The 24,298-nt window shown below is 58.4% G+C and overlaps 1 protein-coding gene, 1 long non-coding RNA gene and 1 other non-coding gene across 12 annotated transcripts; 1 reads left to right on the plus strand and 2 right to left on the minus strand.

The window, feature by feature from the left end:
* The first annotated feature begins 934 nt into the window (after window positions 1-934).
* PWWP3A (PWWP domain containing 3A, DNA repair factor) lies at window positions 935-21,568 on the plus strand. Of its 10 annotated transcripts, none has more exons than XM_070491599.1 (14): window positions 935-1,068; window positions 1,686-2,042; window positions 2,203-2,471; window positions 2,898-2,968; window positions 4,572-5,351; window positions 6,443-6,544; window positions 8,830-8,900; window positions 10,826-10,902; window positions 11,632-11,692; window positions 14,062-14,137; window positions 14,568-14,618; window positions 15,300-15,736; window positions 17,357-17,445; window positions 19,639-21,568. In XM_070491599.1, the coding sequence occupies exons 5-14, from the start codon at window positions 4,781-4,783 to the stop codon at window positions 19,691-19,693; spliced, it is 1,590 nt and encodes a 529-aa protein (XP_070347700.1). In that variant the 5' UTR covers window positions 935-1,068; window positions 1,686-2,042; window positions 2,203-2,471; window positions 2,898-2,968; window positions 4,572-4,780; the 3' UTR covers window positions 19,694-21,568. The 10 variants fall into 10 exon arrangements, with proteins under 10 accessions (XP_070347700.1, XP_070347699.1, XP_070347701.1 ...); XM_070491598.1 differs by having other exon boundaries at window positions 1,686-1,771; XM_070491600.1 differs by lacking the exon at window positions 2,203-2,471 and adding an exon at window positions 3,535-3,631 and having other exon boundaries at window positions 1,686-1,771.
* Window positions 15,624-23,422, minus strand: LOC139041262 (uncharacterized). The gene is made up of 3 exons (XR_011496080.1): window positions 23,298-23,422; window positions 15,963-16,068; window positions 15,624-15,759 (listed from the first exon to the last, which is right to left on the minus strand). It is a non-coding gene; the product is annotated as an uncharacterized lncRNA (long non-coding RNA).
* A 782-nt stretch (window positions 23,423-24,204) lies between these two features.
* Window positions 24,205-24,277, minus strand: TRNAF-GAA (transfer RNA phenylalanine (anticodon GAA)). Its single transcript has one exon. It is a non-coding gene; the product is annotated as a tRNA-Phe (tRNA).
* Window positions 24,278-24,298: the final 21 nt, after the last annotated feature.

A 24,298-nucleotide genomic window follows, 5' to 3' on the forward strand; every position in this document is an offset into this window, starting at 1 on the left:
CTGCTGCCTGCACCCCCTCCTTTACTGCCTGCACCCCCTCTCTGCTGCCAGAACTCCCTCTCTACTGCCTGAACCCCTTCTGTCTGCACCCCCTCTTTGCTGCCTGCAGCCCCTCCTTTAGTTCCTGCACCCCCTCTCTGCTGCCTGCACCCCCTCTTCTGCCTGCATCCCCTCTCTGCTGCCAGAACCCCCTCTCTACTGCCTGAACCCCCTCTTCTGTCTGCACCCCCTCTTTGCTGCCTGCACCCCCTCTGCTGCCTGCACTCCCTCTCTGCTGCCTGAACCCCCTTTTCTGCCTGCATCCCCTCTCTGCTGCCTGAATCCCCTCTCTGCTGCCTGAACCCCCACTCTGCTGCCTGAACCCCCACTCTGCTGCCTGAACCCCCTGCTCTGCGACTGAACCCCCCTGAGCTGCTGTGGTGGACCCCCTTTGCACAATGGAACCCCTCCACCTCCTCTGGGTTCCTGCTGACAGCCCGCCTGTCCTCCCCGTCGCCGTGGGGACGGTCGCTCTGCAGCTGGCCCGGCCTTTCCGGGCCACGCGGATGAGAGAGCAGCCGGCGTCCTGTCCTCGGTCTCGTGTCTCTGCACGGGGTCGACTGCTCCCTCCGTAAGCGCCCGTGGTTTCAAATGCCTCTCGTGCCGAGGCGGGAGGCAGGCCCTCAGCACGGAGACGATTTATTCGGGAGCCTTTTAAAAATCATCTAGGCAGAACCTTTGGGAAGGCACGTGGCTGTATCTTACTTATGACAAAAACCCAGGCGCCTCCCGAGGCCCCACGGCCCGTGGTTCCCTTTTGGCCTTGAGCATCGGCGCGAGGTGACGGAGTTGGCCTGGCTCCTCAGCCGGCCGAGCCCGCTCACCTCTGGCCTCACCGGCTGTGTCTGCGCTCCGCGCCAGCAGACGGTGCTCTCAGCCGCCGTGCAAATGTCGTTGCAGGGCACCACGCGCCAGACCTTCGAGTACTTTGTTTGTGCCAAATCGTCCCCTCTTGCCACATGAGTGTAAATCATGACGGATGCCAAGTATGTCCTCTGCAGATGGAAAAAGCGATTATGGCCCGCGAAGGTGACAGCCATTATTCTATAATTTCAGGAATTAGAAAGGACTTTCGGGTGACAAGTAAAATCTTTGTCAGGAGGTACCTAGGCGTCGCTCCGGTGAAATAATTGAGCCTGAACAGTCAGCGCGCGGATCTGTTGGCACCGATTCTCGTCCCCCGTTTATTGGGGTTTTGGTCGAGTGCTTACAAGGTTACGCTTCCAGAAGTGTCTTTTTTTCACACTGGGGAAAAAAAAAAAAGATTCCCAGTCAGCTATAAAAAGGCATGTAAGGCTGCGACTCCAGGAACTCTGGCAAGGAGCCCTGTGATGGTAAATAAATAGTGCGAGCCTGTCGGGGGAGACTTTCCAGCAAGCGGCGGAGTAGCAAGAAGGCCGAGCCGCGAGGCACAACCCGGGTCCCCCTGTGGGTCTGCCACTCACCTCTTGTGCCTCAGTTTCCCCACCTGCAAATAGCAGGGGTTAGACAGACTGACGACCTCTCAAGTCCTGTGGTTGGAAACTTTATCAATGAGCTGCTACATTTGTGTCATTATGTTGCTGCTGCTGCTTACTTTGTGTCAGCTGTTTGTTGTATCTTAATAAAAGGATCTTTTTTTTTTTTTTTTTTCTTTTTAAACATAGGTTTTGGCCAGACCCGAGGCTTCAACAAAAAATAAGAGAAAGAAGGAATTTTTTCTAAATGTTGAAATAATCTCCCTAGACAAAAAGTTAAGTGTTGTGTTTTTGCGATATGGATCTCTATTTTTCTGTATGGGATTTCTGATACCGCACCCCCAACCCCCCCCAAAAAAAGATGCAGTCCACTCTTAGGGGCTTATTCACTCTTTAGTTATCGTAACAGTGCACGTAATCGCTGGAAGAGGAAAACAGCTGACTTTATTTTATGTGAATTTGGAAATCAAAGATTTGTACGAGGCATTCTGTGTGATCTCCAGAGAGATCGGTACAAAAATGGAACGAATATAATTTACACACAAGGTAAACTCCCATTGGGGTTCACATAGGGATATCTCCTTGCCACAGCTTTATCAGTGCATCTTTTTTTTTTTTCAGAAACTTGTGTGACAGGCCTATCAGTTTGGAAATATTTAATGTTTGAGCCTGTCAGTCTAATAAACTATGGTTTGGCTTTCAAAAGGCAAACACGCGACTCTGGGGCAGCGCATTGCTGCTCTGCTCTCGATTGTCCGGTGGTGGACAGACATCAGATCATCTAGAAGGATTAAAATGCCCGGATCGTGTATGCTGATGGTCTCGGGACGTGCAGTGGGAGAATTCCCAATTCTAAACAGACCCTCAAACGCACTCAGCTCCAGCCGCAGGTTCCCCGGGCGCCTGCCCCGCTCTTCAGAGCTGCCTCCTGAGCTCGCTTAGTCCCCAGCTCACACTCTCCCCGCGGCTGGCGAGGTAATTGAATACTCGAGTTTAAAAGGGAAGCCGATCCTTTTAAACCAAAACACACCTGCTGGGCTGTAAACAGCTTTTAGTGACATTATCATCCACTCTGAAAATCTAACAAAGCAGTCATTTGTGCAGTTGAAAGTGGGATGTGTCTCATAAAAGTCACAATTTGAATTCGTTTTTTGCTCTTAAATCCGGCCAACCTTTTGTGTCTTAAAAGAGAAAAAGAAAAAAAAAATCCCATTCACCAGGGTCCTTGCTGCCTCTCACCTCAGGCACATGAATTCCTAGTTGGCTGTGACTTCTGGTTTAAGTGGGAGGTTGAGAAGGAAGAAGACGAATCTGATTCTTTTGTCATCTAAAGAAAAACATGTTTGAAAATGTCTCCGTGGCCTTGGCTGGTGGCGTGTAACGGTCGTTTTGTCCCTGCAGAATTCGGGTGAAAAGCACGCGAGTCAAGATCCTGAAGAAGTTTCACATTGAAGACATCGCCAGCTCATTAGGTAAGAGCGTGTTTCTGAGGCACCGTCAGGTTTTAACAGAGTAAGAGACGGTTTGGGAAGAGGTGAGGCTCGGCTCTCCAGGTAAAGATTGACCCTGCTCGTCGTTCTTCCCATTGTACAAGGGGACGTGAATTCCCTGAGCTGAAGGAGGGGGAAGAAAGTGGATCTACATCCTTAAAACTTTCTAGAATTTGCTCCTAGAACCCATCCCGTTCTTGACTCCCAGAATGGCCAGCGGCGAGCGGCGAGGTCTGCTGGTCACCCCCGTCCGTGGCCTCCAGGGTGCACAAGACACCCCGAGGAGAGGGAGAAAGACTTTTCCTTTTTGTTTTTCCGCTTATCCCCTAGTAAGACTGTGAACGGTTGCTGGCCTGGTCTCTGCCCAAGGTTTGAGAAGCCGTTGGTCTCGTATTTAAATTCCATGGTTGAGCCCCGGGGAGAAAGAACCGTGTGACCGGCGTCAGCCTTGCTGGCCACCCATTGTCTGCGGGGCTGTCGTCGGTGAGGGTGAGGCCGGTCGGAAATGGACCTCTGTGACCCCCTCCCCCCGCCTTTGCATTTCATAGGTGAGAGACCTTGAGCGCTGGGGGCCCGATCACGCACACACAGCACTAGGAGACGGCAGTCGCCTGCTTGCCCAGTCGCAGATCTGCAAGCCCCAACGTAAAAATGCCTTTTCTCTCCTCAAAGTGGGAGTGCTTCTCCCACGAGCAAAGAACCGTTGGTCTCGTGAAAAGATCGACCAGAGTTCCTTCCGATGGCGTTCATAAAATAGGGCCTATTTTCTTAGGTCTTTGGGAAAACAGCCATTGTTCGAAGCAGGGGCCGCCTGCGCGTGTACCCTAGGTGGTGTTGACCGTCACCCCTTGGACGCCATCGTCATTGTTCGCTCAGATCGTGTCGGTGGGGCCAATTCTCTGTGGGTGCCTTTAATATTAAACAGGGGAAAATAACTGTGCTGATTGAGGTATTGTGCCCGCTGAGTTGTGATATTGCATCCATCATCTTGTTCAAATAAACAGCGCCATATCTGTGTGTCGGGGGCTGGGGGGTTGGTGTGCGGGGTGGGGGGGGGGGGGGCGTCAGGCTGAAACCTCCAGGCCCGTGATGCTCTTTTCTGGCTTTGAAATGCCCTTGCAAAGAAGTATGGAAAACGTACCAGCCCACAATGAGTCCTTTTCATCGGCTGTTCCTCACCCCCCACCCCCAGCCCGGAATACATTGCCGGCAGAGTCCTTTATTTCGTTGGCATGGGTTTTTATTGACCCTGATTGAATTTGAAATTGTGAGGCTGGGAGAGGATTTGCGAAACATCTGAATGCATTATGCGGGCAGTATTGTTTTGAAACCTGGAGGAATTTGGGTTGAACCCAATCAGGTTGGGGTCGGTCAGTTTGTTTTTGTTTTTTTTTTTTGAAAAAAATGGGAGCCCCACAGCCCTGAACCAACAGCTGTTTTGTAACCTTGTCTTTCCTCTTGGGAAGATGTAAGTGATAAGTGTTAGTCCTCCCTTTCCGGATGAAAGCTAGCGATCTAAAGTAGATGGCCAGCGGTGCCCGGGTCCCTGGATGTCACCAGGCTTTGTCTGTCTTCCATCCTCCAGCCTCCCAGCACGAGGTGCCCGCTGAAGCATTGGAGGAGCTGGCCTACCGACGGTCACTGCGAGTGGCTCTGGATGTTTTGAACGAGAGAACAAGTTGTCATCGAGAAAGCTCTTCGAGGGAAGCAAGAACTGTGTCTCCAAGAGAGAAGCCCACGGAACTGGTCTCCTTGCTCTGTGACTCCAGCCCTTCCTCTCTTCTCCACAAAGGCATGTCGGGCAGTTTCGGACCCCACAGGAGGGAACGTGGATGCCAGAGGCTGTCAGGTTCGCCCGCTCATGAAGAGGACCCCAAGTGCCAAGTGGACCCCAAGAAGGGGCTTGGGAAAAGTGAAAGCCCACGAGCCCCCGCCGCCTCCTCAGCCGGAGGTGGTTCTCAGGACGGGCGTGGATCAAGAATACGCCAGGGAGATCCCATGACCCCGAGGAAAAGGGGAAGAAATTCGGCACACAGCCCGTGTCAGAATGCACCTTCACTCCCAGAGGGAGATCCTGAAAAAGAGAGCGAGACCAGGGCAGCCCCGTGCTCGCCCTCGCGGGTCAAGGAGGAGGGTCCGGGGGCTGAAGGGCGAGACCCAGCTCTGCCTGCCGGCGGCCCCACTCTGCTGCTGGCCCCGGGGTGCCCGCAGGCCCGAGGCTGCCCCTCCAGGCAGCAGTGTCCAGATGGCAGCCAGCGGCCGGGGCCAAGGGGATGCATGAGTCTGCGCAGCACCGCCAAGCCCAGCCCGCCGCCACCCCGGGTCCCCACAGAGGAAGCCGGGAGTCTTCAGCCCCTGGAGGAAGGTAAACGTTCGTGGGTGGAGCCGGAGCCGGAGAGGGTGGCTTGGGTCCTCCCGCGGCCAGATTTGGAGCCAGGCCCGCGAGTATTTTTAACCAGATCTTAATGAGATCGTTACCAAAGGAGACCCAGCGCAGAGAGTTCCTCATTCCTCCTCGCCTCTCTCCCCCTGGGCTGTAATTACCTCAACTGCTCCCGAGTGTCTCTGTGTCTTTATTTCTGTTTTGAAGCAAAGGGCGGGTGGGGACGGAGCGGGGGCCCGTGGCGGAGCGCGGTGGAGCCCTGGCTGGCGATGGGAATCAAGGCGGCCCTGATGCTGCTGCCTCTGCTCCCCCGGGATTAACGCCTTTATTCTTAAGTGTCGCAGAAGCTAGCATGCACTGCCGTTAAATTGGCAGGAATCTCAAAAGTGATTAACTCACTTAAAAGGCTCCCGACTCAGTGAGACTCGCGGCGTAGACATGTTTGTGTGTGGCTGCGGCCACGCGCTGTGATTTCTCCCGTCCTAACACTGTGGCATCCCCCTCGTGTTTGAAAGGCTGATTCAGAAGTTGTAATGTCTGCGTGGTTAGGTGTGTCCGGATGCCCTCGCCCCTCACTTCCCACATCAGTCTCTGCATTTCTCCTTCCGGGGGGCCACCCCCCAGCGCTGTGGGAGCCTGCCGGGCACCCATCCGCACCCCCTTCCTCACCATTTTCTGAAGAGAAGGTGGCGGCTCCATGGCCTTGCCCCGTAGTTGCACCCCGCTCCCTGTCTCTACCGAGCGCTTCGGTCTGTAAGGGAATAAGCCACACGAAAGGAGTCCCCACTCAGAGTCCGGTCCGCTCCCCGTGCCAGGTTGCTGCCCCTCACGCTCGCCTTCCACGTACGACGTGAAAGGCACTCTCTCTCTTTCTCTCTCTCTTTCTCTCTTTCATTTTTCTGTTAAATGCACTTTAAGCGAAGCACGCACGCCCTATTCGAACGTGGCACTGTGAAAGTCTGTGTAGCATGGATCTTTCCTCCTTGTTGATGGTCACGTATCACGAAATGTTTTTTCTCGGCACGAGTCACCAAGGCGATGACAGTGAAAGTGTAATCTGACGTTATTGGCAGACCGTCCATCCTCTGAAGAGTCTGTGCAGTTTAATTCCGTTAATTCCATCCTGGAGGAAGATGAGGAAGACGAGGAGCCCCCGAGAATCCTCCTCTACCACGGTAAGACGTGAGGGGGACCCGGGGTGCGCTCAGGCGTGGAAGGAACTGGGGCCGGCGTTCCGAGACCATTGCTGGCATCTCAGCCGAAGGCCTCTTGCTGTTTGATTTTTCTCCTGCTGAGCCGAGGCCTTAGAAAGTGCCGTGGTTTTGGTCCTCTGTCTTAAGAACGACCTCACAAAGGGAAGGGGGCTTTCCCCGGGAAGAGACGGCCTTGCCCTCCCTGTAAGCACACCGCTCCCTCCCTCCATTTGTCCTCCTGTCCCTCGGTGGGAACGCAGGACGGCGAGGGGCACAGACGGGTGCTGTCGCCATCGTTTGGGTGTGGCCCGGTGCTGGGGCCTGCCGCAGCCTCACTGGCCTTTGCAAGTCGGTCCAGACAGGCAGGATCCACAACCCGAGGGAGCCCGCCCCCTCTCCCGCCACGTACCGTCTGCACCAGAGCAAGACACGTATGTAAGAGCCGCTGACGTCTGTGGAGAAGGATCAGGAACAGAGAACCGCAGATGCCGAACCAGCAACCAACAGAAAGTCAGTTTCTTCCTGAAGCGAGGGAGTCAGAACCAGTTACCTCTTTCAACTCGCCCCTTCACCTTTCATCCAACATAGTCGAGTCTTTTTTTTTTTAAGCTTTTTATTTTGAAATGATGATAGATTCACAGGATGTTGCAAAAACAGTACAGAGAAGTCTGGGAGGCCTCTCCCTCGGCCTCCCCGACAGCAACATCCTGCAGGTCCAGGAAGCCGACCTGGGTGCAGCGTGTGGGGCCCCCCGTGCCACGCGCACACGCTCTCAGTCCACAGCTCGCTCCTCCTCCAAGATGCTGAGTGTGTTTCTCTTGCTGTAGCGGTGTCCTTGCAGGTTGCATTTTCATTTTTTGAAGTTAATGATAACTCAGACCTTTTTACACTTTTGCATAGTTTTCTGATGATTCTTAGTGGCTACTAGTTACTATTTACTAGGAGGGGCGGGTGATCACATACTGAGCCCTCCCCCAGGCATTGAGTATCTAGATTGTTCCACGCCTGGGGGGCTACACTGCACCTGGCGTGTGCTTCTGGGAAATAACTCTGTAGGGTCGGCTCCCCAGGAGGGGCTTACCGGGCCACAGAGCAGGGGTACCGTGCCTTCTTCCAAAAGGGCATTTCTGATTTCACCACCGCCAGCCGGGGTCAGGTCACCACAGCCCAGAAAAACCTGGGCGTTTCCTCTTTTCCCGTTTTTTGGTTCCATTTGGTTTTGCTTGTCCCCATCAGCCTGGACGTCTGTCTGCTGTTTCCCGGCTGGGCCCTGAGCTGGCTGTCGGGGCCGTGGCCCATTGTCCTCATGGGACCCTGTGGGTGCCTCTGGGGTGACAGCCCTCCTTGAGTGGTCCCGTCTTTCACCCCGTGGACCTCTGAGTTGTTAGATGTCGCCCTCCGCAGCTGCCCCTTTCTTCAGCGGGGCGTCAGGACCAGAGGATCTCGGCTCTGTGTGGGGAAGAACGGCCTCTGCTTTCCGTCAGTTTTTGTTACCTGATTTTTTAACATTTCAGTTATTTACTCATTCTGGAGTTTTTTTGGTTGAAAATAGTTACGTTTTCTTCAGAAACCATTTTGCAGTTGTCTGTTGATCATGTTGATAATTGCCTTTTTTCTCTCTTAAGACCCTGCTCGCTCGGACAGGGGAGCCCCTTAGCAATTAGGCTCTCCCTTCGGCTCTTGGTTGTGTGGCATGGTCTCCTTTCTGGTTTTGCCCCACACTTTCAAAGAAATGTTTTATTTTGCAATAATCGGAGATTTCCAGAGAAGGCACAGAGGTGGTAGAGTCCCCACCTGCCAGCTTCCCCTCGTGTCACCACATTGTCCCCACTGAGAAAGCATGGTACCTTGCTCCCCACCGCTCAGTGGCTCGTCATCAGCACTGGGGTTCCGGTTGGGAACCGACCTTGCAGATCCTCGTGGCCTTTCAGTGAATTAGGTTAACATCAGGTGTAAACAGTATCACAGGGCCGGCCCGGTGGTGCAGCGGTTAAGTTCACACGTTCCACTTTGACGGCCCCGGGGTTCACTGGTTCAGATCCCGAGTGCGTACATGGCACCACTTGGCAAGCCATGCTGTGGTAGGCGTCCCACGTATAAAGTAGAGGAAGATGGGCATGGATGTTAGCTCAGGGCCAGTCTTCCTCAAAAAAAACAGAGAAAAGAAAGAGACAGTATCACGGTGATTGTGTTCTCAAGCTGTTGCACTGGGCGCTGATGTGGATCTGATGTATCTGTTCTTTCTGTTTTTCTCTCTCTAATTCTAGAACCACGCTCGTTTGAAGTAGGAATGCTAGTCTGGCTTAAATACCAAAAATACCCCTTCTGGCCGGCGGTGGTAAGAACAACTCCTCCTTCTAAGCGTGGTCAGTCGGATCCCGTGGGTCTCCCTGCTCGTCCCCAGTTCTCCGCTCTTGGACCGGGCCGGCGCTCTCCCTACGTCATTATTACTGGAAAAGGCGGTGGGCTTAGCGGCGGCATGTCTGGACACACATTTGCCTGAATAAAGGGAGTTCAGTCATTTTGGCATCCATGAGTGTAAGGTTCATAGGTCAAATCTTTACCAAGCAGGCTCAGAAAAACCCACCTGAACAAAAGGCCTTGTAATTTGCTCATTTTAAATACCGTGCATTTCAGACTTTTCCCCCTATTGATTTTTTTGCCTTTGGTGAGGAAGATTGGCCCTGAGCTAACATCTGTGCCAGTCTTCCTCTATTTTGTGTCTGGGGCGCTGCCACAGCATGGCTCGATGGGCAGTGCTTAGGTCCATGCTGGGGATCTGAACCGTGAACCCTGGGCCACCAAAGCGGAGTGCGCAAACCTGGCCAGTACGCCACCGGGCGGCTCCTGTTGGAGCTTTTTAATTCCTCAGATTCTAGGGTAGGGCCCAGGTGCATGTGCAGAAACAGGTATTTGAGAGTCTGTCCCAGGCCCCGGTGTGGTGGGTGAGCTTAAATGCGGCTGAATTTTTGGTTCTGCTCTCTCGTCGCCTGGACGGTGCAAACCGTCGATTTATATTTTAGGCAGAGACTCCATCCCCGCTCCTCATGGCCCCCATTTGTGTGTCCCCCCTGCCACCCAGACCCTGGCAGAGACAGGGCTCTGACACTTTCAGCCACAATTGTTTGCTTTTAGCGAGAGATGGTGGCATGTAAACCCGAAAGGTGTTTGCGGCCACCCAGGAGCTTTGTCATCTCGAGGGTCTGCTCTCCTCGAGCCAGCGCGGCCTGCTCGCATCCGCTGGCCCGGGTCAGGGGGGATGGAATGGAAGTCTGTGCGCGTTTGCTAGTAAAACACGCGCTTAGGGTGGGCCCGGTGGCGCAGTGGTTAAGTGTGCATGTTCCACTTCGGCAGCCCGGGGTTCGCCGGTTTGGATCCTGGGTGTAGACATGGCACCGCTTGGCATGCCATGCTGTGGCAGGCGTCCCACATATAAAGTAGAGGAAGATGGGCAAGGATGTGAGCTCAGGGCCAGTCTTCCTCAGCAAAAAAGAGGAGGATTGGCAGCAGATGTTAGCTCAGGGCTAATCTTCCTCAAAAATAAACAACAAACAAAAAACAACAGCAAAAAAAGAAAGCGTGCTTGGACAAGGGGAGAGGTGCCCTGGGGTTTAGTGTGGGCCCTGGTCGCTCACTGTGGCCCCTCAGGCTCCTCTCAGCTCTAGCCTCCCAGGCAGCAACCGTGTCCCCCTTTCCCGGGCCTTGCAGCCCTCCCCTTGTTCTCACCGGTTCCCTGGAGGCCCTGCTGGGCAACAGGTCACCAGCGGGACAGATTTCTGGGTCAGAGTCTGCGGCCAACCTGGCCGTGTGAGGCACTGTCGAAAGGGGAGCTGCCCAAGGAAGGGGGCAGTTTGAGGGTGCGCTGCTGCGCCCGTGTGCCCTCGCTGGTCCCGGCTGTCCTGAGCTCGCCTCTCTCGTCCGCAAAATGGGAACGGCCCTGCCCGCGGAGCCGGGAGAGGGGCCGGACGGTTTGTTAAGGGGCAGCAGGCAGCCGTAGGCACAGTGGCTTTTATTTAAAAACAGACCAGACCAAACCTGATCCTGCTCGGTTGTGAAACCGCTGCAGGTGGGCCGTGAACAGCTCGGCGGTGTCCAAGTGTCTGACTGTGTCCCCTGCCTCGGTCGCCCCGAGCCGGCGGCGTTCCCGGCCACACACGCCAGTCGCTCAGCGGAACACCCAGCAAGATGACATCAGGAAAGAATCTTAAACCCCACAGCGTCCCCCCAGTGGTTGATGCTTTATTTTCTTGGATTGGCCAACAGGTCAAGAGCGTCAGGCGGAGAGATAAGAAAGCCAGCGTGCTTTTCATCGAAGGGAACATGAACCCGAAGGGGAAAGGGTAAGGCCGGGCTCTGTGCTCCCCGTGGATGACCCCAGCTGCAGGCCTGCCCCGGGTGCTGGGCAGGAGGGGCCAGGGAGCAGGGTCCACCTGCCCCCTGGGAGCCACCCCAGGAAGAGGAATCCAGACACAGGCAGCGTTTAAAGGAGCTGGTCAAACTGTCCAGTTTTCCAGATTTTATTTGCCGGCTTCAAAAGGCGGCCCAGCCAGACGCCCGTCGGACTGGCCCCTGTTCCCACAAACTGTAGCAAAGTGGTCACCGCAGGGCCACGGGCCGTGACCTGCGTCTGCCCGAGTGTAGCCGTTCTGCCGGCTGCCCGGTCGCTCTCTCCTGATCCTTAGTCACAGGATGAAAACGCGCTCAAATGCGGCCGCCCGCATCTGGGAGGGAGCGTGCGGGACTGGTCTCCTCCGAGCCTCGGGCACTTGGGTGCTGCCTCTGTCTCCCACCGGTGGCCCGGAGTGTGGCACGAGGACTAGGCCCCGGGGTCTGCCTGTCCTGAGTGGCGGCTGCAGCCGCGTCCCCCTGGGGGCCTTCCCAGACGTCCCCATTGCCTCCAGGGCCTGGCTCCAAGGGGCTTCCTCAGGCCGCTGGGGACAAGAGTCGCCTTCCATACTGAATGGGTGCCGTCAGAGGCGCCGGGGCCCCCTCGTTTTGTCAGAGGGGACCTGTGCGTAGGCCACGAGGTGGCGTCCCTGACGTGAGCCTGCCCGCTCTGCCCCGTCCAGCATCACCGTGTGCCTGAGGAGACTGAAGCACTTTGACTGTAAGGAGAAGCACGCGCTCCTGGTAGGTGCACTGGGCCCTGTGCTTCTGGGAACGGGGTCCTCCGCGCAGCCCGTGAGACCGCGGCTCGTGGGCACGTGTGGCGGCCGTGGGAGTGACAGCAGAGGTCTGCCGGGCTGGCTCCGGCTGTTCCTCTTGTGATCACGGCACTGGGGGTGTCACCTCCACTCTGGGGGTTGCCGGCTCGTCTCCCCCGTTAACAGGTGAGGAAACTGAGACTTCAGCGTGGAGGACAGTTTGCCCAGGGCTGCAGGGTGAGGGGGCGGAGAGCCCGGCACGAGGCCCGCTCCTTCCGGCTCCTCCCGAGGGCGATTGTCCTGTGGCCATCCCGCGGGTCAGGCGTGGCAGACCCTGGCCCCTTGGAATGGGGACGCCACCCCAGCCCGGTGCTGCGACCATGGTGGGCCTCAGGTGTGCAGGGAGCCCGCGCACGCTCCCAGGTCACGGCACACAGCACCCCACAGAGGATCTGTGTGCTCTTTTGTTTTTTTTCTTTTTGCTGAGGAAGATTAGCCCTCAGCTAACATCTGCTGCCAATCCTTCTCTTTTTGCTGAGGAAGACTGGCCCTGAGCTAACATCCATGCCCATCTTCCTCTACTTTCTATGTGGGACGCCTGCCACAGCATGGCTTGGCAAGTGGTGCCGTGTCTGCACCCGGGATCTGAACCAGTGAACGCCAGGCTGCTGAAGCAGAACATGTGCGCTTAACTACTGCACCACCGGGCTGGCACCCTGTGTGCTCTTTAGTGGCCGTCGACCCCGATTCTGTAATCGGCTCGTTGTCATACCCCGAGCACGCCAGCCACCAGTAGCTGGTCCTTTCAAAACAGACCCACCCAGCCAGGCAGGAGGGCCCGTCAGCCTCCAGCCAGTGTAGGATTTTCCACGCCGGTCAGTGGGGCTCCCGGGTCCGCGTCACAGCGCTGCCTTCCTGTCTGGGAAGCTGTCTCCTTGCGCTGTGAGTGGGATTGGGGGCTGGAGGCCGTCCGGGGAGCCTTCCACTGACCGGCTGTGCTGTTTCTCCGAGCGCAGCCAGCCACGGGCTCCAGGTGTGGGCAGGGCTGGCACCCGAACTGGACCCCAGCCTCAGCCACATGTGTCTCCACGACGTGAGCCTCGCTGCCCCGTCCATCTTGTCTGCTTGAGCTTGTTCACGGCAACTTTTAACCCACAACCCGCACCGGGTGCCGGCTCCCTGCCAGAATGCCGGTCAGCGGGCTGGCTCTGGATGAGGGCTGGTGGGCGTTGGGACAGGCTGCCACGCACCCCGAGGTGCAGACCCCCGAGCACGTGAAGCTGACAGCCCAACCTCCCGGGGCCGAGAGCATCACCCTGACTCCCCTCAGTGCCCTTTGCCCTCTCGGGGATCCAGTAGCTTCCCCAGAGCGGAAGGCTGGGCAGAAAGGCGAGCAGGACTCCTGCCTCAAGGCCGGCCTGCCTTATACACGCGAAGAACGTGATTTAGCGTAATGTGGCCTGGGTCACGAGTAGATGGGGCGTGGGTCTCACATGATCCAGATGCCTGGCGGGGATCCCCTGGCCGTCCTCCCGTCCTCCGAGAAAAGTCAGTCCAGACGCCCCCTCGAGGTGGGATGCAGAGGGGAGACCGAGGGCCGGTCCATCCGAGGGCATGGGCGTTGCCTCCCAGGAGGCTGTTCTGCCTCTGCTGGGCCCGTGGATGGACTGGCTCTTGCGTCCTCGGCGGCCCTTGTGTGACCGTCACGTCTGCGGCATCTGCGGGGCCCCCACGTGTCTCCTTCCCTGACGGGCCCCGCAGGCTGCCGTCCCCGGTGCGGGTCCGCGAGCCTGGCCGAGGCCCCGAGCCCCCCTCAGAGCTGCCCACTGTGCTCCTGTCCCGCGCCTGCGGCGACTGTGGGACGAGAGCCCTGCCAAGGTGGCAGTAAGGCAGGAAGCAGGTGTCAATCTGCCCTCAGGCCTCTGGTTCCCGGGAGCTCATGGTTCCAGCTCAGGGGTCCTCACCAGGGTCTTGTTCTCGGCCTGTGGTGAGCACCGGGAGGCCGGGTGGGTCCTGCTGCCAGTGGCCAGTGTCCCCACCTCCCGGCCGACCCTGCCTCTTTCTAAGTGACAGGCACGAAGACGTGTCTCGAAGGGTTTCTTGCACACGACTGTTGCTGTCTTTCTGTGGCGGCCCCGAGGCTGCCCTCCGGGGTGTTTCCGGCCTCCTCCGCGTAGGGTCTGCCGCTCTCTCAGCCCAGGCCCGGACCGGGGCCTCGACGTGCGTTTCCCGGTCTGGCCACGGGGGCATCTGCCAGGTCCCCTTTGTGGACAAGGGGGCGTGGGACACAGAGGGAACGTGGGCCGTGCGCCTGGCGGCCTCCCGCTCTCGCCCACCGACCGCGTCTCGTTGCAGAGCGAAGCCAAGGAGGACTTCGACCAGGCCATCGGCTGGTGCGTCTCCCTGATCACCGACTACAGGGTCCGGCTTGGTACGTGGGGCCTGCGGGCCCTCCGACAAGGGGCCGGGTGGGGACACAGCGTGGGGCTCCTCTAAGGACCCTGAGGCCGAGGGCAGAGCGCAGGCCCGTTCCTGGTGGCAGTCGGGCCAGCCCGGGCTGCCTTCTCCCCGACGGGCTGGTGGGCGGGTGCCGGGAGGAGGCCGGGGCGCGGGGAGAAGCAGGAGACAGGGTTCCCTGTGACTCGGGTGGTTTCCCGCCACCCCGGGCCTGGCTGCTGAGAACCATAAGCCATCGCGTTGTTAGTAAAAACACCCTGGGGACCGCGGCCACGCTGACCCGCTGTTCCGCGTCCCGCCTGCCCTCCCTGGGGAGGGGTCTGCCTGGGCGTGGACTGAGCCCGCAGGAACTTCCCGGGCGTCTCCCCTGCGTGTGAACACGGCTCTCCCCCGCCCCTCTGCAGGCTGCGGTTCTTTCGCCGGCTCTTTCCTGGAATATTATGCGGCCGATATAAGTAAGTCCCCCGGCGCCTCTTTAAGGCATGACCCACCCTTTAGTCCTTTAGGAGCCCCCCCCCCTGTGTCTGAGGCTCGGGGGCAGTTGTGGTGGGGGGAAGCAGTGCTATGGCCCGAGCCTGTTCCCAGATCACAAACCCCGGCTGTGCCACCTGCCCCCAGTGCCCACTGGGCACCCGCAGGTCTCCTCCCCCTGCCATGGGGGCCGGGACCACGTCCCGCACCCACACGCCCCCCGTCAGTGCCAGCGGCGACATGCACCAAGGACTTTAGACTGTCGCCTGGACGCTGGCACGTCTGAGTGGCGGCACCTTCCGTCTGCCTGCTGTGTGGCTCCCGTCTTCGGTTAGCCGACAGTCACTCGGTGCCCTCTTCCTCCTCTGGTCCTCACAGAGTGGCCAGGGATGACTCGGGCTGGGTGGAGGCCGTCCTCCGCTCCGTCGGCTCACACGTGGCTGCAGGACAGTCGGGGAGAGGACGGAGGGATCCCATCAGGAAGGGCCCTGTAGGAACGGGGCCGTCCTGCTCAAGGGGCTTATCTCGGACCTCAGGGCACCCCGCCCTGCCTGCGTCCCGGGGGCCTGGGGCCTGCTCCCCACAGCCCCAGACTCCGTGTGATTGCTGAGGGCGTCACAGCGAGTGAGGGGGCTGCAGGCCCATGGACGTGGCTTCCTCCTCAGGTTACCCCGTCCGCAAGTCCATCCAGCAGGACGTCCTGGGGACCAGGTTCCCTCAGCTGAGCAAAGGGCACGAGGAGGAGCCTGCGGCAGGGAGCCCCCAGGGCAGGCGGCCGCCATGCAGGAAAGTGCTGCCTGACCGGTCGCGGGCCGCCCGGGACCGTGCCAACCAGAAGCTGGTGGAGTACATCGTGAAGGCGCGGGGCGCTGAGAGCCACCTGCGGGCCATCCTGAGGGACAGGAAGCCGTCCAGGTGGCTGCAGACGTTCCTGAACTCGGGGCAGTACATGACGTGCATGGAGACGTACCTGGAGGACGAGGAGCAGCTGGACCTGGTGGTGAAGTACCTGCAGGGGCTCTTCCAGGAGACGGGCAGCAGGATGCTGGCGCGCATCAACGGCGACCGGATCCGCTTCATCCTGGACGTCCTCCTGCCCGAGGCGAGTGGCTGGCCGGGGCGGTTCTGTGCAGCGAGGGTGGGGGTCTGCAGTGAGGGCCCAGGAACCGGGCAGCTTGGGGCTGGGACGTCGGTCAGCGTGGAGCCCGGCCACCCCGTGGGTTTGAATCTCCTCGCCGTCGTGGGGGGACAAGAGCTGCATGCTCCACCCGCATGCTCACGTGGGACCCGTTCCGGAATATAGGTCACTGGGGAAAGGGAGTGCGCACCTTGTCAGTGCGCTTCAGCTGGGGCTCGGGCTGGGCGAGGAGCCACCATGACCCCTCCAGTTGTCTTGGATTTCAGAGCGGGCACTGCCGGGCATCTGTGCGCACGCTGGAAGGACATGGTCAAAGTCAAGAACTGTGAGCTTTATCACTGTGTTAGGTTTCAAATACGTACAAAAATAAAACAGCATCGTGATCCCTTCTGTGCCCGTTCCTCAGCTGGAACAGTGACCTCATGCCCTTTGTCCCTCCAGTCCACTCCCCTGGATTATTCTGGGGTGGGGGGGCCTCACATATTTTCTCTGTTTTGAGGAAGATTAGCCCTGAGCTAACATCTGCTGCCAATCCTCCTCTTTTTGCTGAGGAAGACTGGCCCTGAGCTCACATCTGTGCCCATCTTCCTCTACTTTATATGTGGGACACCTGCCACAGCATGGCTTGCCAAGCGGTGCCATATCCGCACCCGGGATCTGAACGGGCGAACCCCGGGCCGCCGAAGTGGAACATGTGCACTTAACCGCTGTGCCACCGGGCCAGCCCCCCAAATATTTTTTATGCATAAATACTTCAGCGTTTCCCTCTAGAACAGGTGGTCCTGCCCCCAGGAGACTCTGGGCCACGTCTGGGCACATCTGCAGGTGTCACACTGGGGGTGCTCCTGGCATCGAGAGGGTGGGGCTGTGGATGCTGCTCAACCCCCCAGAGCACCCAGGACGGCCCCCCAGAGAGTAACCTGATGTCACAGTGCCAAGGGGGACCCTGCTGTAAACCATAAGGACTCTAAAAATATTTTTTGGGGCTGGCCAGTGGCGCAGCGGTTAAGTTCACACGTTCTGCTTCGGCAGCCCGGGCTTTGCCAGTTCGGCTCCTGGGTGCAGACATGGCACTGCTTGACACGCCACGCTGTGGTAGGCATCCCACGTATAAGGTAGAGGAAGATGGGCACGGATGTTAGCTCAGGGCCAGTCTTCCTCAGCAAAAAGAGGATTGGCAGCAGTTAGCTCAGGGCTAATCTTCCTCAAAAAAAAAAAATATTTTTTGACATAACCATAATATTATCATTCCATCCAAGAAAACGAACGATGATTCCTTGATGTTAGACGTCTATTGTGTATTTAAATCACCACGATTGTACTTCTGCTTATTTGTGTTTTTACGGTAAACGTAGGTTTCCACACCGCAGTAGTTGGTCGCAGTTCCACTTTTCCTTTTCTGCTCCTAGTGACATGACCTCTCGTGTCTAGTCCCGAAGATGACGTTACTGACGTGATTCAGAAACTTGACTACGAGCAAGGATTTCTCGGATTCCGTGGGTGTTTTTCGAGCCGTACACGGGGAAGTGTCTGCGGGCCGATGTGTGTGGAACTGACCGCGGCTCCCCGCTCTGCCCCTTGCAGGCCATCATCTGTGCGATTTCCGCCGTGGACGCAGTGGACTACAAGACGGCCGAGGAGAAGTACATAAAGGGACCCTCGCTCAGCTACCGGTAAGCCGCTCGGGCCGACCTTCCCAGAGCGTTCTGCAGTTTCTCTTCAAAGCCTTGTATTTCCACACCCGCTGGTGCCGTGACCCGACGCGCCGGTCCAGACGCCTGCTTGGTACACGAATCGTGTGAACTTGAGAACGTGCGTTAGCGCCTGGCCCAGGAATCGCCAGGCAGACCCGGCGCAGCCAGCAGTGAGCATGCCTGTCCTCCAGCCAGTTTGGGCAGTGGGCCCGGGGTCCCCGAGCCGGTCACAGCGGGCAGAGCTGGACGCCAGCCCAGGCCCCGCGTGGCCGGCCTGCGGGAGCTGCCCGGGGCTGGCGGGTGGACGCGTGCTCGGGCCTGCTGTGCCTAATCTCTTTGGCACGGGCTCCTGTTTGCATTGCTTTCTCCCCCTCTCGCTCCACCGCCGTGGCTGTTTGAGAAAATGCAGCCAGATTAAGCGGCCGCAGTCGCCCTGACGGTTCCTAGCTGGTCGGAAGAATGCCGTGATCAAGATGTCTCCCTCACTTCCGTGTGTTTAGCCACCGTTGGGTTTTTGGCCCCCGGAGCCCCTAATCCCGACTCTGGGCGCGCTGCCAGGCCTCGCTGCGGACGGCGGGGCCCGCGTGGCACTGACAGGCTGAGGACTCAACTAGAGTCACGGGCCAGGGTCTCCGTCCAGGCCGAGCGGGCACTCCGTCCCGGGACGCCTGACGGTACAGACTCCTGGCTCCCGGGAGGCCCGCATCCTTCCCGGGTGGGCCCCCCCGGCTTCCTGGGGGGCCAGAGGCCGCCGACCTGTGCAGTGGACGGGAGGCCTCCTGTGCACCCGTCCGTCCGTGGGGGAGTCCGTTCGGCTCTGGACGCAGGAGTTTAACGCAGCTGAGCTGACGGGACACGAAGGGGCCCTGGAGGCAGAGGCCTGGCGCGTCTGTGCGGGAGCTCAGCGCTCAGCCCCGGTGCCCTCGCTAGACCCGCAGCGAACGGTGGTCCCGGGAGGCTGAGGTCGGAGCTGGCCACCTTTGCTCTCGCTGGCCTTTCCCTCCGTCCCGTCCCAGCAGCCACCCGTTCTGCTCTGGTGACGGCGTCTCTGCGTCTTCCTGGTTTTCCTTTGAAGGAGCTGCCGTTCCCAGTTGCCGGTGTCACAAAGCGTTCCGAGTCCTCCGCAGCCTCGCGGGCCGTGAACGTCTCAGATGCCCCGTAGAAAGCGCATTCGGGAGGCTGGCAGAGAAGCGGGTTGGGGTGGACACGCAGGCCACCGGCTCATTCCCCGGGGGTCGTGGGCTGAGTGACGTGATGAGTGAGCGGCGGCCGTTTCTGCCCTTGGCCCCGGTTCTGGGTGCACAGTCGGTCCATCGCGGGATTGTTCGCCCCGACGGTGGGAGCCACTGGTTCTCGTCCCTCTTGTCCCTCCTGTGGTTGTGCGCAAACCCGGCTTTATTTAAGCCCCAGCCGTGCGGTTGTGCTGGAAGCCGTCTTCGCGCTGCTTCCATCGTGGTCGTTCTCAAGGCGACCTGTGTTTCTTCTTCCTTTTTTTTTTTTTTTTTTTAAGATTTTATTTTTTTCCTTTTTCTCCCCAAAGCCCCCCGGTGCATAGTTGTATATTCTTCGTTGTGGGTCCTTCTAGTTGTGGCATGTGGGACGCTGCCTCAGCGTGGCCTGATGAGCAGTGCCATGTCCGCGCCCAGGATTCGAACCAACGAAACCCTGGGCCGCCTGCAGCGGAGCGCGCGAACTTAACCACGCGGCCACAGGGCCAGGCCCTGTGTTTCTTCTTTTGAGCCGGCCGCTCGCCGTGTCTCGCCGATCATCCGCTACTTCCCGGGTCACCTTCGGGATCGATGTTTCCTGCTCATCTCTGCCCTGAGAGGGGCAGCGAGCCAAGGAATTGTTAAGATAATTTTTTTTCTTGACAGGCAAATCGCTTAAGGACAGTTTGATATTGCATATTCCTTTGTAAAAAAAAAAATTATTTTTTCAATTGTGGTAAAATATCGGTAACATAAAATTGACCGTTGTCACCATTTTTCAGTGCACAGCCCAGGCATGAAGCACGGTCCCACTGTCGCGCAGCCATCCCCACCGTCCGTCTCCAGGACCGTCCTTCCTCCCAGGCTGAAGCTCTGTCCCTATCGAACGCCAACTCCCCTGTTTCATGCCCTTTGAACCCGGATTAATTACTAAAATGAAGTTATTTGCTTTTATCTCCCGAAGGGAAAAACAGATATTCGATAACCAGCTCCTGGAGGAGAGGAGTCGGCGCAGCTGACGCTGGATGGGCCGCGCCGTGCTGGGCGTCGGGGACTGGGCTGCCGGCCTCGCATCCGGGGTCCCGTTTCCACGGCTCCGGAAAGTCGGTTTCGTGAAAACGCCGAGAGCCGGCTCTCTTTTCCCGGCTCTTTTGGGAGAACACAGTTCCCCGAGGTTTTCAAAAGGACAGAAGTGCCATTTTATTTTATTTTGTATCATTACATGTGACCATATCGTATAGTTTAATATAAGGCACACATTTGCTATTTTGTGTTAAAAAACCTTGTATCTGATATTAAACAGGACATTTAAGGGAGAGTCTGGCGTGAATGTCTAGCTCCAGAAGCATCGCTGTAATTTTCCAGGATTTTTTTCCCCCTCCTTCTCGTGGTTCCTTCTCAGGATAGTTCCCAGGTTTGCAGCTCCCACCCCAGGCGTTTCTGAAGAAAACCAGTGTTTGTAAGAGACGGATGTGAAGACAAGCCGCTCTCACGTTCCAGCATTCCTGTGATTGCTCACGTGGGAGGACGGACGGACGGCGGTCTCTCCGGGGTCCTCATCCCGCTCGTCCTGCGTGGGGGTGAGTCTCAGCCGAGCGGCCGCCACGGACGCCCCGTCCCGTGGAGCTTCCTCAGCTGCGTCTGTCCTGGGGCTGAGCGTTGTCACCGCCCAGCCGACCCCTGTGGTCTCAGTCGCCTCCCGGGATTGCTGTGACCATCCCGCGTGCCCACCGCTCCCACCGGGGCAGCCGAGGTCACCGTGCGCGAGGCTATGGAGTCGCAGCGTCCAGGACACGAGCTCGCCGCCTGGGCCCAGCTTTTGCAGAAACGAGGCCGTCGTCGTCGGGAAGCCAGGCTGGCATTCCTGCCCGAGGCACAAAGGCAGGTCCCCTGCTGGTGAGTCACCAAGATGCCCGAGGGTCCCTGGCTCAGCAGCCTGGGCTTTGGGGTCAGCTGTGTGAAGGTCTGTGACTCAGTTTTCTCAGCCAGGCCTTAAACGCGGTCGTGGAAACTCTCTTTCAAGTCAGAGCCACATGCCACTGAATTATTCTAAGCCAGTGCGAGACCATGTGTGGAAATAAACGTTGGTGAAGTTAATTTTGAGACCCTGCCCCGTGTGACCCCCTGGCTGTGTTGGTGGCCCCACCGTAATGACAGGAATGCTGCATTTGGGGAGGGCTGAGGCCCCTTCTCCTGCTGGCCCTGGGCCTGACAGCAGCAGCTCAGAGGGGAGTGGAATGAGGGTCTCGTGGACGCGGGGAGGGGTGCATGCCCCGAGAGGCAGGTGTCTGAACAGGAGGCAGCCGCAGAGGCCGTCTCTGGTCTGGTAGAGACCATGACATTTTGGGGATGGTGTCAGGCCACCTGGAACCCCCCGGCGGTCTTCATCTTCATTGACTTTGATCAAATCTAAGAACAGGAAATCCAGGCATGCCTGGCCCTGGTGGTTCTGCCTCCGACCCTCGGGGTTGGCCCTCGGGGTGTCCCATCTGGGGCCCAGGCGTGTGGCCCGAAGCCTCGATGCACCAATCTGGTTGGCAGCTGGCCCTGCTTGGGTCACTCTCCCTTGGACACAGACAGAGGCCCCATCCCCGAGGAGGACGGCCCTACCAGCGTCGCCAGAGTGGGCCTCGCTTCCTTCCAGAAAAGTCCGACCACGCAATCCTCCGACAGCAACCCTCGAAGTCGGTCGGTAGCGGGAACAGCCTCCGCCTTAGAGACTCGGGACGTTCTCGGGGGCCGTGGGTTAGAAACACCTGCGAGGTTCCCGTGGGAACATTCTGTCATCATGAAGTATTTTTATATCTGTTCGTTCCTTTGCTGATCTTTCCCGTGTTCCTAAGCTTCGGTGGTGGAATTGAACTACTCAGACTGGAATTAAACGTCGTTTTGGAGCCTGGCTTTGCTTTTCTGAACCCCACACGCCGTCTGCACCTCGTGGGCTGCACCATCCCCGAAATGTTGCTTCTCGGAAGGATCCGTCCCCGGGAGCTCGAAGGGGTCCCCCGGTCCCGTTCCCACCTCCGCCTGAGCAGAGCAGAACTCTGTCTGTCACACGCGGGGCTGATCAGCAGCGCCCGAGGCCCCCGCCCCGCATCCTGGTCCCGCATCCCGGTCCTGCACCCAGCAGGTGCTCTGGGCTCTCGCTGTGGCATGGTTTTTGTTGATTCTGAGTGTGATTGTCCTAAGGCCACTGTGGGGCGGTCTGTTGATGCTCCAGATTGGTGGCTGGGCAGTAGATGGGGAAGTCAGAGCCAGCTGACCTGACTAGGATGCCAAGTGAGGAAGGTTCTGGAAGGGCCTGAGAGGTGGCCCAGGCCCCCTTGGGGGAGCCAGCCCAGGTCACGTGCTTCTGAAGCTTCCAAGACAGACGTCACCCAGCACAACACTGCCCTGCCCCAGCCCTCCTGCACCCCATTCTACACAGCGGCGGCCTCGATCCCCCCACCCCTCTCTCCTGGCGGTGGAGCCTGTGTCCCCCAAGCACTGCGGACATCGGGCCGGGTCGTTCTCAGGGGGGCCGTCCTGGGCGCTGTGGGGGGTGAGCTGCATGCCCGGCCCCCCGACTCGATGCCAGGAGCGCCCTAGTCTGCAAGCCCACGGGCCCTTGCTGCCTCCCCCCAGACTCCTGCCCACGTCCTCTGCCCCTTCCCTGGCCCTTTGCCAGCTGGTGTCTCAAACCCGTGGCCCCTCTGTGCGGCCTCCCCACCGCCCCGTCCATCTCCCCTCCCAGGGCCCCCCGGCACCCCCAGACCCTGGCCTTCCTCATCTCCCCCGGCTCCCCAGCCCAGCCCTGCCCTCCGCCCAGCCTCCTCCCGTCCAGCCCCCCAGCCCCTGCGGGTGCTTCTGCTGCTCCAGCCCCCCCGACTGAGACAGCAGCACACGCCGACGTCACCGCTTCCCGGAACGGGCCGTTTCAGTGCACACGCTGGCCCCTCTTCAGGGCTATCATTTGTCTAAAAAATTGATGTAAAAAATGCACCGGGTAAGAATCTCAAACCACGGACCAGTGCCTCTGCCCGAGTAACGGCCAGTCCCCCTCCCGCCCCAGGGTCCCTGTGCAGGCCTGGCCTCGTCCCTCCTCCCACCTCTCTGCTCCTCTCTCTCATCTCCCTCCTCCTCTCTCCTGTTGCTCCTCCTCTCCGTCTTCCCCCACCTCCCCTCCCTTTTCCTCCTCTCCCTCTCTCCTCCCCACTCCCCTTTCTCCTCCATTCCCCCTCCTCTCCCCCCTCCCCCCGTGCCCCCTACTCTCCTACTGGCCCTCACTGCCCCTGGAGTCATGGTGAGCCCTCTGCTCACCCGGTTCCCGAGGCCCCGGATTCCTGGACCAGCCTCTCACCTCCCATCTCTGCCCCATCCCGTCACTCAGCCCGATGTGGCGATTGCCCCTCCCAAGTTAGTCACCTCTTGCTGCATAACAAATGACCCCAGCACCAGCGGTTGGAAACAACATTCCCCAGGTTTCTGTGAGTTGGGAATCCAAGAGCCGCTTGGCTGGGCGGCCCGAAGTCAGTCACATGTCAGCAGGGCTACATCATCTAAGGCTCAGCTGGGGGCAAGGGGGTTAGGGGAGAACAGGAAACCTGCATAAAGCTTGGACCCCAGCTCATCACGGATCCATACCGCTTCACGAATGGTGACGAAAGTCCTTCGCCAGAGTGAGATGTTCTCAGTCCGGGAGGCTGGGCGCTGGGTACTGGGGAATTCTCTCTGCTGCGTCTTCGACTTCTCTGTGAATCAAACTGTTCTAAAATACAAAGTTGACTTAAATTAAAACAAAAGTCCGGCTCCACCAGCTAGCCAGCTGTGGCGACTAAAGGGGAAAGAGGGTTTGCGCATCCACCAGAGTTTCAGGTTCCCATCAGGCATGCCAGTCCTTTCCTCTGCTCGTTTCTCCTGTGCATCCCCCCTTCTCGGTCGGCTTGGCCTGGGTGACATCCTGTGCCTCTCGTTCCCAAGGGACCCGAGCTCCCCAAGAACAGGGGCTCGGCCCTGCTCAGCAGCGGGTCCCCAGCACAGATGCGGATTCAGTAAATACCTGGGGCGGTCCTCGCTCAGAGGCCAGCCCTGTCGCTCGCCCGGGTTTGCCTGTTTGAGCCTCAGTTTCCCCGTATGTAAAATGGGCAGAACAGATGGCCGGCAGGATTGTCAAAATTAAATGGCATACAAGCGGAAAGTGTTTTCTGCAAACTCTATTTTGTCCATTTGGGGGTTCAGTAGAGTTCGTTTGTACAATTAGCACTGGTTCTCATCCTACCCCTTAAAAAATACTGGAAATCGGGGCGGGGAAAGGGGGATGTTGGGCTGGAATCAGTCTTGGGGTACGGACAGGGGGTTCGGACGGCTTGTTCTGTCTGAGCCCTCCAATGTCGGCATGAGCCAGCAGCCCTGCTCCTCATCTACAGAACGGGGTAACATTCTGGGGAAGAAAAATTAAAAAAATGACACGTTCTGCGGACGGGAGCGCTGGGAGCAGCTGGACAAACTTGGAGCAAAAGATAACGATACTCTTCAAGGGGGCCAAAACGCCTGCCGAAACCCGGGATCGAACCAGGGACCTTTAGATCTTCAGTCTAACGCTCTCCCAACTGAGCTATTTCGGCCGGGCGGCAGAGGTCGCGGTC

This window comes from Equus asinus, chromosome 20 (genome assembly GCF_041296235.1).
Source record: "Equus asinus isolate D_3611 breed Donkey chromosome 20, EquAss-T2T_v2, whole genome shotgun sequence".
Lineage (NCBI taxonomy): Eukaryota > Metazoa > Chordata > Mammalia > Perissodactyla > Equidae > Equus > Equus asinus.